Source organism: Hemibagrus wyckioides, linkage group LG01, assembly GCF_019097595.1.
Source record: "Hemibagrus wyckioides isolate EC202008001 linkage group LG01, SWU_Hwy_1.0, whole genome shotgun sequence".
In the NCBI taxonomy this organism is placed as follows: Eukaryota; Metazoa; Chordata; class Actinopteri; order Siluriformes; family Bagridae; genus Hemibagrus; species Hemibagrus wyckioides.
The window spans coordinates 13,163,412-13,179,286 of record NC_080710.1 but is presented as its reverse complement, the minus strand read 5'-3'; the positions used below and the strand labels follow the sequence as shown (position 1 = coordinate 13,179,286).

General features: G+C 37.8%; 1 protein-coding gene across 1 annotated transcript in view; it reads left to right on the top strand.

Moving 5' to 3' along the window:
• Window positions 1–15,875, top strand: part of chn2 (chimerin 2) — a 41,610-nt gene that overhangs the window by 10,443 nt on the left and 15,292 nt on the right. Inside the window, exons 2-6 of the mRNA XM_058392185.1 lie at window positions 3,364–3,402; window positions 10,367–10,422; window positions 10,773–10,804; window positions 12,022–12,135; window positions 14,404–14,674. Coding sequence (XP_058248168.1) covers window positions 3,364–3,402; window positions 10,367–10,422; window positions 10,773–10,804; window positions 12,022–12,135; window positions 14,404–14,674 — 512 coding nt within the window. The remainder of the gene's footprint in view (window positions 1–3,363; window positions 3,403–10,366; window positions 10,423–10,772; window positions 10,805–12,021; window positions 12,136–14,403; window positions 14,675–15,875) is intronic.

The window sequence follows — 15,875 nt, the reverse complement described above, 5'->3', positions numbered from 1 at the left end:
AAAACATTGTGGTTCTGGTTAAACTCTAAGTGTCTCTGGTGTGTGTGTGTGTGTGGGAGGGAGGGGGGTAATTGTATATGTGCTCTGTGTTTGATTGTGTAGGCAATGCAGTGGAAAAGTGCTGACTGGCTGAAACATGAAAGTGCTGACAGAGAGTAAGACACCCAGCCTGAAATAAGACATGAATCCACAGAGACCAGCGCACAGGCACAGGATCATCGGGAGCCTATTTCACGTAACGATTCTAACGAAGTTCCTGCTGTACTCGCAGCCCCAGACAATCCACCCACTGTGAACAGTTTTTGGCCACAGCCTACAGAAATGTAAAGGCTGACCGACTTTCCTTGCACTTCCGTGTATACGAAAGTGTGTGAGCCCTTTGGACAGAGATTTGTGGGAGTTTTGTGTGGCGCACTCAATTCCGTGTAAATGTTTGCCGACAGGCTGCGGGAAAAGATTTGTGGTTGGTTATCTGCCATGTCAGTTAAATTGCCTCTTTCTGTGGAATTAGGTTCTTGGCCACATTTATTGACAAAACACACCAGACTCTCTAGAGGTCCAGCTTACGAGACTAAACAAAACCTAACAAACGCAACTGTGGTTAACTCGTCTAATGACACTCATTTCTCTGCCAGTCCAGCTTTAGACAATCACGCTCAAGATTAATCACTGTGGGACTTGCATCGAACAGCCAATCGTGCCAAACGTTTTCTGGGGCAAACAAGAAGATAATGGCTTATATATGTTTTATAATCACATCTAATAATATGCGGAAGGAGTTTGCACAGTTCAGTAACGAGTGTACAGTAAGTCAGTTATGTTGGAGGTTCAGTGTGGCCTGGACTCAGCAATGGCATTAAAATAACAGCATGTGTATATGTTTTACAACAGTGATGTAAAAATGTTTTGGTTGGAATTTGGTACATTTGGTGAAGTGTGACAGCTTCCTTTGAGCCCAGGAGTAGTCCATAGAGCTGAAGGTTTTTCCACTTGAAAACGTCGCTCTCTGCTAGTCACATTGCTTCCTGTTGCAAGTTCCATGATGGTGCAGAAAAGGTTGTTATGGTCAGCAAAGGAGACAGAATGCTTCATTGATGTATAACCTCAGCCTTTCATAGGCCTGGAGTATTATAGCTTATCCTTGTGGCAAAAACAGGCACTTGTGGCAAGTCAAGGGTGAGCTTATTTGATATAAGCACAGCTCCTCATTTGCAGGTATTACTGCATGATGACATGCCATGCACCCTAGAAGCCCTGCTCCTTCACCGCTTGAGTGTTGATACCAAAGGAAGTTAATTAAATGCTAACAAGTGAACTTAGAGCTATTTTGCAAACCTGCATGCACAAAAAAGTCATGTCTGGAATTTGATCAGCAGGATTTCTTGAATATGAAAGCAAACCTGCAATTATAAGCCCTGCTCATGAATGAGCCCAGAATTGTCCGTCGGTGCAGATTCAAGTATTTGGGGTATTTTCATTTAGCGTTAAGGAAAATCTTGATCTTGTTTTCGTTGGAATCCGCACAAACATGCAGAGGAATCAATTAAAAAGCAGCAGTGTACAAGAAGTACAGGGTTTCATGTAATTTCATGTAATGTTTTTGCCCAGTTATTTGCTTGTTCAGCTATTTTATATCATCTTTATATTTCTGTGTGTATAGCAAGAGTTCCCATTTCAGTGTGTTTAGATCACAGTGCAATATGTTTACAAGACAGTAAAATATTAATATCAAATCCACCTACCTACATATTTTTGAAAAGTGAGATGAAACCAGTAAACCTAGAGGAAAGCCAGACAAACACATCAAGCAAAATTACACCACTGTGCTCCCTAACTATCATGAAATGTTTAGAAATGCTGCTTTAATATGTATGAGGTTATTTTTCCTCTCAATGAAAAACATCGGTTAGATTTCCGTTGATATTTACTCACTGGGCACTTTATTAGGGAAACTATAACTAGGTTAGACCTCCCTTTGCTCTCAAAATAGCCTTCATGGCATGGATTCCACGAGATGTTGGAAATATTCCTTTGAGATTCTGAACCATGTTGAGATGATTGGTGTTTATTGGCCCAAAGTGTACCAAGAAACCATTCCCCACACCATTACACCACCTCCACCAATCTGTACTGTTGACGCAAGACACAAGGTTGGTTCATGGAGTCATGCTGTGAGCATCAATTTCAGACCTTATCATCTGTGTCCAGTTTTGGTGAGCCTGTGCCTTCTATAGTCTCAGCTTTCTGTTCATGGCTCAAAGAAGTGGAAGCTGACATGGCCCTCTACTGTAGCTCATTTGGCTGAAGGTGCATTCTGAGATGATTTTCTCTTCACCACAGTTGTACAGAGTGATTATTTTTGGCCTGAATGAAGAGTCTAGCCATACTCTCTCATGAAAAAGAAGTTTCTCTTCACAGAATTGTACTCACTGGATGTTTCTACTTTATTTCACCAATTCACAGTAAACTCTAGAGACTGTGCGTATAGGTCCCAGAAGATCAGCAGTTATAGCAACTCAAACCAGCATGTCTGTCACCACCAATCATGCCACAGTCAAAATCACCAAGATCTCATTTTTCCCCCATTATGATGTTTGACATATGATTGGCAGATTACATAATTGCATGGATATGTTGGTGTAAAGGTGTTCCTATCAAAAGTGGGAACATTCATGCCATAGTCCTTCATCTCAGCTTGATAAGGTTAGGTGAAATGAGTGCAGGGAAACCTGAAACCTATATTTTGTATTTAGTTGTAAGTTTATACTGCTGAATTGTATTTAAGAACTCTTTTCTATTGCAAATTCCTATATGAGTCCTATATGAAACCATTTTTTGAGCTCTAATAGGCAGACAATTACAAAACTTTTACTTATGTATGAATTGATTTGGTTAATATTGCACTGTCAGGCGCTCTGCTAATTTGCTTTGCACCGCTCTTTCACGTGCGCATTCATGACATCATTATGGATTATATGTATTAGTGCGGATAAGTGATGCATCATTTAGCGTGTTTAGCTCGTGTTGGTGTGAGTGTGTGGGTGACTGAATGTGTGTGTGTATCGATTCTCCTTTCGTAAGAGGACTAAATAGATTCAGCATTAAACTGCCTGCTCCCTGAGGGATCGGAGATGGGATCGGCGGAGGTGCGTGACTGCTAACGGTTGCTGGAGCCCAGAGTAACTCACACTAATGAAACAACGTAATAACCTTGAAGCGCACAACCCTATCTCTCCACTGACACTAAATATGCCAGTGACATGATGAAATGGGAATAACATGGTGATGGAACTCTATTTCATCACCCACTTATATAGATTTCGACATGCCATCATACTGACCTCTTTTATTTTCTATTTACAGATCCTGAGGACTACCAGCCTCCAATATGGAAATCCTACTGTAAGTGAAATGGCTGCAAAATTTGTGAGATTAAACCCCACCCCCAGCCTCGGAGTTTGAGCAATGTTCTCTGTCAAGTACATAAGCTTTTGAAATGACTCAAATCCACACCCTTGCACACACACCAACTTAGGAAACTCAGTGGAGGCCCTCATAACAGTCTAGAAATTTGTCACCTCATACCATTTCATGACAACTACATCCCACGAAAAACAAAGATAGAACTAGAAACACCATTCTACTCTGAATGAAAAAGCTTTTCTCTTCACAGTACTCATCAACGTGGATAATGGTTAGTGCGATATTGCTACACAAGCTACTAAATCAGCACTCGATTCTATTCAAATACCAATACAGTAAGCTGTTCTAAAATACTGTTTATATTACGTGAGGTAGATTCAGAATGTAAAATTAATCAAGCCCACACTTCCTCCTCTAAAAAGGCAATTTCCTCGAATCAGGAGCTGCCGCTGGGATTTAAAGAAGTAAGCTAATATAAAGCTTGTCAATATTAAAATCAATATTTCTGTCAGGCCCAAATCTATAAGTCCTGGTGTTTGGGATTTCTTTGGCTTCCTAGTAAGTTATGAACTTGATGGCCAACAAACAGTGGACCAAAGTGTTATAGTGTGTAGAATCACCAATGCTAATACCACACATCTGCACTGACATCACTATTCTGTGTATCTCTCTAAAGCTAGACATAAAAGGACACCATACATGCATGCGTAGCAAACTTTCTCCTGTATTCAGCTGGCTAAAGAAATCACCACAGCGATATGAAAGCTTTCAGTTTTCAGTAGAGAACACAGCATTGAAACACACAAACACAGCTAGGGCTACAGAGCGCTGCATGTGCACGATTAGCTAACAGCAGAATGGGAAAAGCCCTGTGCCTCAGACATGTTCTCTTACAAGACACACCAATAAAATCTTGTTCAAATTTGTTAGATTCGATGCTACTCTTTAGCTTTTGTTTTATGATCTCCTGATGAGCATCTGAACTGATCACGCAAACGTTGTGTGATTATTACGATTCAATTATCCTACTTTAATTATACTATTATTATATTGACTCACCGATCACTTTATTAGAAAAACTATACTAATTCTGGGAAAAGCCTTTGTTTGCTCTCAGAACAGCCTAAATTTTTTGTGGCGTAGATTCCACATCACATTTTGGGATGGTCCTTGCTGACATTACTGCATCTTCTTTTCTACTGGATTCATATCTCGTGACTGGGAAGGTGATTGAAGATCACTGAGCTCATTGTCATGTTTTCTGAAACCAGTTTGAGAGACTTTGTGACATGGTGCATTATCATGCTGGAAGTAGACATTAGATGATGGTAAATTGTGGCCATTAAGTGAGGCACATGATCAACAATACTCAAAAAGTCTGTGGCTTTTATGTGATGATTGATTGGTATTAACAGCCCAAAGTGTGCCAAGAAAACATTCCCTGCTCCATTACACCAGCTCCACCAGCCTGCACTGTTGACACAAGGCAGGTTGGATCCATGGAGTCATGCTGTTGGTGCCAAATTCTGACCCTATCATCTCAGAAATCGAGACTCATCCGACCAAGTGAAGTCTTTTGAAATATTGTAGCCTTGTCTGCTCGAACCAATCTGGCCATTGCCTAATGTCTTTTCTCATGAACTTCTCTCTTCTCTCAGAGTGGTGCAATAAAGAAAAATATCCAGTGAGCTGTTTCCATCAGCTCACTGGATACTTTTCTTTATTGCACCACTCTGAGAAAACTCTAGAGACATCATGGCATAGTCAAAATCACTGATTTTGATAGTTGATAGCTGCTGCACTGTATGCAGGATTTTATGCATCACACTGCTGCCACATGATTGGCTGATTAGATAACTGCATGAATGAATAGAGGTGCAGGTGGATTAGGAAATAAACTGATCAGTTAGCGCTCTTCAGCAAAAATGTTCAGGCAGCTCTTCTTTTTGTGGAGTCAAAAGTGGATCGTATCATATCAAATTTTAAATTTGTTTCGCTATACTTCTAAAAATTAATTTCAATAAATGAAAAAAATTAAAATGATCTATATCAGTTGTCTCAATGCTAAAAATAATATTTGTGTGTGAACGGCATCTTCATAATGTCAGAATGATGCTAAAACACTTGTTTTTTAGATTAGGAATATAATGCAACAGTATTTTACAGCTTGATAAAGCAGCCTGTGTGTTATTCTGGGGAAATGTTTACAGCTCTGGCAGATTATACTGTCTCAGAGGAACTTACTGTAATACCACTGAGGCCACTATATATTTTAATAACACAGTCAAATATCATTAACTTTACTGTGAAAACTATTCATTACAGTAATTACTGGCAACTCTCCTGCTGTAAATTGAAAAGGTATTTGTTTATATCGTAGATTATCTGTTACCTTAGAGGGCAGACTGTTTGCCCTGTTTGTCAGTGTTTATTACATTTGTAAAACAGACAATATTTTTAATTCACTTTGTCACTTTGCGCCACAGAGTAATGTAGTATAAAAGACTATGTGTGTCTAAGATGCGCTACATGTGATACTATTTGTTGCTCTTACCAAAGTTTGCCATTTATCCTAGGCCCTGCATGTTTATATGACATGTATAATGATAGACATATGGTATATGTCTCTGCAATGTTTTTTATTATTTCAAATATAAGAATTTTTAAATCAGAAATATTGGTAGCTCCCAAGCACACAGGAAACAGGCATCTATCCATCCACATGCATACACTGCACTACTATTTTAGCATTTTTTAATGACCGTATTTTAAATATTCCGAATTTTAAAAATGTTTGCTAAATGAGAAATAGCCACCTGTATCATGCCAGTTCCTGCTATTACGGTTTGAGTTTTGTATCTATAAACGTCACTGATTTAATAACACACTCACGTAGAGTCAAATTAGGATCTGAGATCAGCAAGTTAATAAGTTCAACAAAGTTTAAGGTTTCCTTATTTAATTCTATTCTGTTTCATTTTCTTTGGTCTGTTGCAGTAATAGTAGTGATTATGGTGTAATAAAACTTTTAACAGTGTAACTCCAGACCATTTTCTTCAGCATGGTGTGTTGTCAGACGACAAATAATCCAAGTCAGACGAGGAATAATATATTGCCATGTATATACTTAATGAAGCAAAACAAGACCCTATAGCCAAGAGCTATTTTTGTAGTTCTTGTTATAGAACATGTCATAATCCACCCCTTTAGCTGCGCTCCTCAGTTCTGTTAGCAGACACTGCATTACATTGTGGTTGGCGCTTCAAGCATACTCTAATCTTCTTTGGAGCCCATAATGGTAATGTGCATATCTCTATACTCTGTACACTCTGTGTTGTATTTCTGGCTTGGCCATGTCCATATCATGTTTACTGGACGTTGTCCAGGCTTCACTGCTTGTCCTGAGTGTCCCTGATATAAACACTCAGTCGGATGCCTTCCTGCTTCCCACACGGCAAATCTGCCACAGGTCCCGAAGACCACGCTGCTGTCCAGGAGAGCCTGTTTTCTAATGAAGTCATCAAGGACACTTCTAGCCCATATCACCCTCAAGTGCCCCAGGACATCTGCCGCTGTTTTTACATCCTGATCAGTCCATCCAGTCATGCTGTGCTCATATGTCACTGTTACTTTATTATAATAATAATATAGTAAACTTTAACTATACTGATATTTATATACAGGTGCTAGCTGAAAGTGTTGTACAGTGAAGTAAGAATGAAAAAGTATACGGCATAAATAAACAGTACACAAATAAGTATAAGGAGATGAAATGTATAAAAAAAGAATTTAAAATAATGAAATAAAAGTTAAATAATAATATACATTAATACCAATACTCAATACTCTTATAATCGGCAACAAGCTAGAGAAGTACACCGACCAAGCATAACATGCCTAATGTTGTGCTGTTCCCCCTTTTGCTGCCAAAACAGCCCTGACCCGTCATGCACTGTGTATTCTGACACCTTTCTATCAGAACCAGCATTAACTTCTTCAGCAATTTCAGCAAAAGTAGCTCGTCTGTTGGATCGGATCACACGGGCCAGCCTTCGCTCCCCACATGCATCAATGAGCCTTGGCCGCCCATGACCTTGTCGCAGGTTCACCACTGTTCCTTCCTTGGACCACTTTTGATAGATACTGACCACTGCTCGCTCAAATCCTTACACTTGCCCATTTTTCCTGCATCTAGCACATCAACTTTGAGGACAAAATGTTCACTTGCTGCCTAATATATCACACCCACTAACAGGTGCTATGATGAGGAGATCATCAGTGATATTCACTTCACCTCTCAGTGCTTATAATGTTACGCCTGACCGGTGTATAATAGATATATTCACTGCTCCTGAGTCACCTAAAATTTTATAATGTGTGATCCATTGCTACGGAAGTTTTGTTGGGAATGCTGATCATTAACTACTGTTGAACTTAGTAGCTAATCTAACAAATATTTTATAATGAGACCAGTAGAAGAAACAGACATGTAAGGCAAAAGAGTAACGTCTAAACCTGAAACACTGATCTCCTCTGTTCTGTGTTTGACTCGTTGTTAGCTCTGATTGATCCATCAGCTTCCCCTAATCCACTTCATTCTTCACTGAATTTACCAACATGCCCAAGTACGCATGTATAATCCACATCCATTCGCTTGCCTTTTTGTGCCGACAGCAGATTCTGGTGTACCTCTGAGTTCCAGCAAGAAGGATTAATAAATAAATATGCTGCATGTGGCTGAGGGCATGTATTCTGCACTGAAATAATCGCTCTCATACAATCCATTGTGATTCATAGTCCTTTGTGTTCGAGCGAGAGAGTGAGACTGTAAAAAACCAACAGGCTACTGACATTTTAAAATCCTACACTGTTTCCTGCTTGAGAGTAGCAATTAATGGTGAATTAAAAGGAAAAGGCAGAAGGATGACACAGTTGTTGGACAGCAAGGCTCAGCAAGTGCACTGTAGGGTTGCAGGAAATAGGCCAAATATTATAGGATTTTTTCCTGTTCAAAAGTTACTGTTTTAAAAATGGCAGTAAATGATTTAATTGTAAAGATGAATCAATAGCTGAAAAAATTCTCAGAAAATTGTGTGCAAGGTAAGTCATTATTACAGTGGGTGTAATAATATTACCACTGGTGCAGTTGGGAGCCATTACTGGCACCCGCAATTGTTAAAACTCAGGTGGATGGTGAACATTTAGGCAATTCTGCAGCATTGCTCATTAAGCAGTGGAAAAAAACAAAAATTTTTAAACCATATATTATCTTTTTTATAAAACGCTTGTCTGCTGTCTACATGGTAGATTTTTACTACTAATGCCACTGTTGAACGTGTTAGCGCTGGGAGAGCAAAAGCAGTAATTATCATCACATTAACAGTATTTGTAATGTGTTAGATGAAACACTTTGGTGCATGTCTGTTTGCTTTTTAGGTGAAAGAAGGCCAAAAAAGTCCATCTTTGACGAAAATAGTTCACTGATGTTAACTAAACCCAGTGCACTCCAAAAGTATTGGAACAGCATGCTCAGTTGGATTGGGGTCTGATGATTGACTTGGCCAGTCTAAAACCTTCCACTACTGATGAAGTCCTTTGTTGTGTTGGCAGTGTGTTTTGGCTCATGGTATTCCTGCATGATGATGCATTTCTCTGTACACTGGCAGACAGAATGTTTCTGTAGATGTCTGAATTCATTCTGCTGCTACCATCATGAGTAACATCATCATTAAAGATTAGTGTTCCAGAAGCAGGCATGCAAGCCCAAGCCATCACTCAACCTTTAGTGAGCTTGACCCATGGGCTTGTAGGTTTTGGATCGTGAGCAGAACCTTTCTTTCTCCACACTTTGGACTTTCCATCACTTTGGTAGAGTATAATCTAAGGCATATCCTCGGACTTCCTTGAAAAGTCAAGTCCAGCTTTCTGGTTCCTACTGCTGATGAGTGCTTTGGATTTTGTAACATGGCCTCTCACAAAGTCTTCTCAAACAGTAGATTACTGTACCTTCACTTCTGCTCTGTGGAGGTTCTTAGTGATTTTTTTTCCTCACAAAACTCATAATGGTTCTGTCATCACCTGCTGTTGTTTTCCTTGGCTGACCTTTTCAGTGTCTGGTTGTTAGTACACCAGTGGTTTCATCTTTTTCACTGCATCTCTAATTGTTATATTGGCTATGCCCAATTCTTGTACAATAGCTCTGATTGATTTGCCCTTTTTCTCAGCTTCAAAAAGCCTTTCTCTTTTTTCCATAGACAGCTCTCTGGTCTTCATATTGGTTTATCTTTTTAAACAACAAAGACAGTCTTCTCAGGTGAAACCCAGGGCTTAAACCAAGAGTAGACATACAGATATTTATTGTTTAAACAATCAGTCTAACAGGGCACATCTGGGCAAAAAGAAACATCTGTCAGTCACATGTTCCAATATGTTTGATCTCTTGAAAAACAAACAAAAGGTTTGTTTGGTCCATTTATTGTGATAGAAATGAAGGAATCGTATGAGTATAATCAAGAGCATGAGAGATGTGGGGGAGGGGCGGGGCTTCCACTGAATGCCAGGATGTTGATTAGTTCCGATTTATTTAAGAATAAAGGGCTTTTCCTTTTTGAGCTGTAACACATACAGGCATACCCAGAGGTTAAATTGCAGAACTAAAAGGATGACAGCTCTGGTAGTATAATGTAATTGGGGTAAACATTACGGGATATTATGGCAATGTAATATTGTGTAAAGATGATTAAATCATAACTCGTAACTCCTAATGCTTTCAGCAGTGTCTTCAACATGAATATCTGCAGGGCACTTTTATTGCAATGTAATAGCTCTCAACTGACATTTTTGACATTTAGAATGAAAGGCTTGTCCAATTGTTTAATCTTACAGCTGCGTTTAGAAAGTGTGTGTGTGTGTGTGTGTGTGTGTGTGTGTTTGTGTGTCATAGTGTACCAGCTACAGCAGGAGGCGCCGAGACCAAAGAGAATAACATGTCCACAGGAGGTCAGTAAAGTTGCATACCATTATACTTTGCTGCATAGATAATCATAAATCACTTCTGTGTGAAATCCTACCTGAGTTTATAATCCATAAATTAATATGTTCTCCATTAAACACTTCATTCTTATGCCCTTACTGTATATATGATCTAGATTTACTCAATAACTGTAATGATATAGTGGATGTTACTGGATAGAATTAATATCGGCGCCCAGCCTGTCATTTGAAGCCATTATTGAGCATAAACTGGATTTGTAGAGACTTGCCTGTGCAAGATGAGATTTAGGAAAGTGTCCTGGGTGATATAAACCTGTTTGCCTTCACCAGTTCAGTTTTTTCTCTCTTTTTTTCAGATCAAGAGCAGGCCCAAGTACTATGGTCGAGAGTGAGTGTATCATTTTATTATTTTCACTTTTCCAGTCTGACATGCAGAGCGCTGATGAGACACGTCGGCTATAAGTGGAATTTGATGTCTTGCAAATGTCTGGATGTGTGGGTGTTAATCTGAGGAAATATGAATAGGAGAGAGAGAGAGAGAGAGAGAGAGAGAGAGAGAGAGAGAGAGAGCGGGAGCAAAGGCTAATGATGCGTTAATGCATTAATTTGGCATGTAACTGGAACACAAGGTTCTTTTGAATATGTTGTATTTTACAAGCTTTTTTGGTTCTTCTAAAAATTGTTTTGTTCTTTTTGTTAGATTGTTGTGGAGACTTGGGTAATATGTTAATAAATTATACATTACAATGTAACAGACCACAGTTTACAATCACAGATAGAAAGAGGATAGGGCTTCCTGATATCAGGTGAATACAGAGAACCTGAGAATGAAAGTCAAAGTTCAATGATAGAATGACTAAAATGACTAAAAAATGTTTAGTCGCATTAAATAGATTGCATCTCAACCAGAAATAGTTTCAGTACACACCAGTTCTGTGAGATGAATGACTGTCATGCATAAAAAAAACCACAACCCACAACAAATCGTCTCGCTTCATGCCACGTCTGCTTCATTTTCACTCTCACATAAACCTTATAGAGATTCACTCTATCAGATGACAGACTTTCAGTTTCGGCTTTATGTTGTGAACCTGTTTAAAGTTTCATGTGACTGTTGTGTAAACTGTTGTCGCAGAGCACTGTAAAGTTACTCATTACTCAACAGGGGAAACCAGAATAAACACGAATGTACGCTTTGTATTCTGTTCCAGTGGGTCACATCAGTGACCTGTATTGTTCCCCACCGTATTTTTGCATCAGGTGTAAATTAAGGTTCAGTGATGTGAACTGAGACAATGGGACTGTTGCCATGGGAAACACAGCATGCTTGTTTTTCTATAGTGCCATTTCATTCAGTGGTTCTGACTATATCTGAGCCGTGTGTAAGCATCAGAGACGTCAGTTTTTCCGACAGTTCCGACTACTTGTCAGTGCTCACAGAGGAGGTGGGAATAATTGTAGCACCAGAAGTGGGATTTGTTGCAATATGGCTGAGGAATTATTATGTTAGGACTTGTACTGTCTCTGAGTTTATTTAACCCAAATAAAACAAGTGTGTAGCAGGTGTAAGGAAGTGTGATTGTGTTATGGTGGTTCTTGCTGCAGGTTCCATGGGCTGATCTCTAGAGAGCAGGCAGATGAGCTTCTGGGTGGAACCGAGGGGGCTTACCTCATCAGAGAGAGCCAACGGCAGCCTGGAACATTTACACTTGCGTTGAGGTATGTGCTTCCTCATACACACCATTAAACAGATGTACACAAAGACATATTTTCATTAAGATCCCACGTATACTGTATACACCCACTTACTACTGACTGCACATGCTGTCTGTAATCAGTGGGTCTATATTTAGCTGAATATGAACAGATTTATTCATAAATAGTTCACAGAGCATTTACACAAATATGTGGTATTTATTAAATGCATGTATTTCTTGAAAATACGTTCATATTGTGCTTGCGTTCCCGTGTGTTTGTGTGTGTGTGTGTGTGTGTGTGTATACATACGAAGTACTAATGTAAGAACTCAGCACACATCACTGAACCTCAATATACAGTGTGTGTGTATATATATATATATATATATATATATATATATATATATATATATATATATATATATATATATATGTATACACCTTCTAATTCCATGGTCTTTCCTGATGTTTATTTCTATCTACATTGTAAAACAATGCTGAAGGCGGCCAAAATACACAATAATGTCCTTTGAACAGTTGATATTGAGATATGTCTGCTACTGATGCTCTGTAAAGCCTTCATAACGGCTCTAATCTGAGGTGCTGTTAATTGGTGATTTCTGAGGCTGGTAACTCTAAATGAACTTCTCCTCTGCAGCAGAGGTAAGTTTTGGTCTTGCTTTACTGGGATGGTCTTCATGTGAGCCAGTTTCATCATGGTGCTTGATGGGTTTTGCAAATGCACTTGACAATACTGTTCTTGCAAGAACTATTCCAGAACACCTGACCTTCGTGTCTTAAAATAACAACTGACTGTTTTTTGTTGTCATTACATATGGATTACTTAAGTCCATGTGTGTTATTTCATAGTTTTGAAATCTCCAGTATTGTTCAAGAATGTGGAAAATAAATCACTAAACAAAAAACATTGAATTAGAAGGTGTGTCCAAACTTTTGACTGGTAGTGTATATATATATATATATATATGTGTATGAATGAATAATAATTTAAGGCAAATAAAAGAAGTCATTCTATTATAACAAAGTAAAAGCTTCCATTCTGTTTAATGGTCATATTGTGCTTCTAGCTCTCTGTGTCCTTCTCCACATATCAACTTATTAACACACACACACACAAAAATCAGCGTTGTGGAAACATTTGTAAATCCAGTGAATAATTTTAGTTCAGCTTGGATTATACGAATGATAAGTGAGGCCAAATATTTGTACTTGTGACCAGAAAAAGTATATATTTATAGTCCTAAAAAATTTTTTATGATTATCATAGTCATTGAAAATATGTTTAAAAAAATTGATTGGGGGAAAAAGAATTCAGACACCATAAATTAACATTAGCACTTTGTTGTAAAGCTCTCATTGCCAGTCACAGCTTTGAGATGTCTACTGTATGAAGTCATTAGCTTTTTGCAGCCTTGTGGTTCATTTGTGGCTCTTGCCAAATTGTCTTCAATTCCCCAAGGTTAGTCTACTGGACTAGCAGTTATAAAATCGTCCATAAATTTTCAATGGGATGCAAGTCAGAAGATTGGCACAGCCATGCAAGGATTTCTTGAGTTATTTTAGCTGCATGCCTACGGCCGAATCACAGCCATGCTGATATACAGTGTAACAGCACTCCTGCTTATGTAATGTTTCTTAAATATAGTGTCTAAAAAAAGTATTAAGAGATAATACAATTGTATTTATTTATTTATTTATTTATTTATTTATTTATTTATTTATTTATTTATTTATTTATTTATTTGCTGGTTTTTATTTTTACTTTTACTTTTAAAACCATTCTTTTTTCTTTATGCTTAATTATAGTGTCCAAAGAAAAATAAAATAAAATGTATTAAGAGATAATACAATTTTTATTTTATTTATTTATATTTGTCTGTTTGTTTGTTTGTTTGTTTGCTTTTTTTATTTTTTATTTTACTTTCTTTTTTCCTTATGCTTAAATATAGAGTCCAAAGAAAAATGAAATAAAATGTATTAAGAGATAATATAAATTTTATTTTCTTTATTTATGTGTTTATTTGTTTGTTTGTTTTGCTGGTTTTTATTTTTACTTTTACTTTCAAAACCATTCTTTTTTTATGCTCATGAATACTTTTTGTTCATATTTATAAGTACAAGGTCATTCTGTGTGTAAATGTGAAGTGGGATATATGCACTGGAAATATATTAAATAAAAAAACTTTATATTTTATATACATTTTTATATAAAGCTTTTTTGTTATCTTAGCAAATTCATCCACCTCTTTTCATCCCTTCTGTCTCTCAGGTTTGGAGGCCAGACTCTAAACTACAGGCTCTTCTACGATGGCAAGCACTTTGTGGGAGAGAAGCGGTTCGAGTCGGTGCATGACCTGGTCACTGATGGCCTCATAACACTCTACATCGAGACCAAAGCAGCTGAGTACATTGCCAAGATGACCACTAACCCCATCTACCAGCATGTGGGCTATACAGCATTACTGAGAGACAAGATGAGCCAGCGCCTGAGCCGAGCTCGATCGGAGCCCAAGAAAGTCACCTTCCAACAGGATGACAAGGTGAGAAGCTTCCCTGTATGCACTGTCAGCTCCAAAATTTTCGGCACCCTCAGAAAAAGTGAGTGTAAAGGTTCTAAAAAGAATGTGCTTAATTAGCTTGCACTAAAAATATTTTTCAAAAAATTTTTATTATAAGAAAAACAACAGATATATTGACATAGTATTTTAATATACACTTCTGTTCTACATTACAACTCTGTTACTAGTGTAGTTTTTACTTCGTCTGCTGTGAAGACTGTTATTATGCAGGGGAACAAACCTTTCTGCTGAAAGGGGGGGTGAATAATTACGTTTGTGATGGAGTGTCCCAGATGGCAGGATATTCTTGTTCCTTCTGAGCAGCTCTGATGGAAGATAATGGCTGCAAATCTGCCACTGTCTCAATCATCTCTCTAACTGCACTCTCTCAGACAGATTTGTAGACAGTTGAGTGTGAACAAACTCTGAACTGTCAGTCTTGAACAGTTTTCCCTATGAATATTTAATCAGATACTTTTCATATGATATGGCACTGAAAGCTTTTACTTTAGTGCCATTTGTTTATGCACTTTCAGTTTCAGCATTACTATCACTTTATAAATGAACAATACAAAACTGCTTTCCTCTAACAGAAATGATTCTTGTAAGATATTTTCCAATACTTCTAAAAAAAATTGCTTTCATATATTGGAAATATTGTTTATTCTTGTATTTAAAAATGTATTTATTTTTTATCCTTTTAAAAAAGTCTTTTTTGTTATTGTTGGTTATGATAGAATGTAATGTTGCACACATGAAAAATCCCACAAATTACAGCACTGTGGGTCAGATGAGACCCACATTTGCTTTTTTTGCTATGTGCATAAACAGTATATTTGGTTAAAGGAAAAAAAAGTGGAGACAAGGAAAAGCTTGCACGCTTGTATGGATTCTGGCATTGATGTATAACATATGTGATGGCCTGCAAATAATAATTTTCCAAATGACAAGCCAATGCTTTTCAGCCAATGCTATGGTGAATTTGCTAATAACACACTGTGTTGCACATTGGTTTGTTGACTGTATTCTTCTAGTGGCCACTAGAGGGCAAGAAAATACACCCTGACTTCTTACCAGCAATGTGCAGTGTACTTTTCTCCAAATCAAATCCATATCGCTGCAAGTAGTTTTAAAATAATACAAATAAAAACCTTTAATTGTAAAATAATAATAATAATAATAA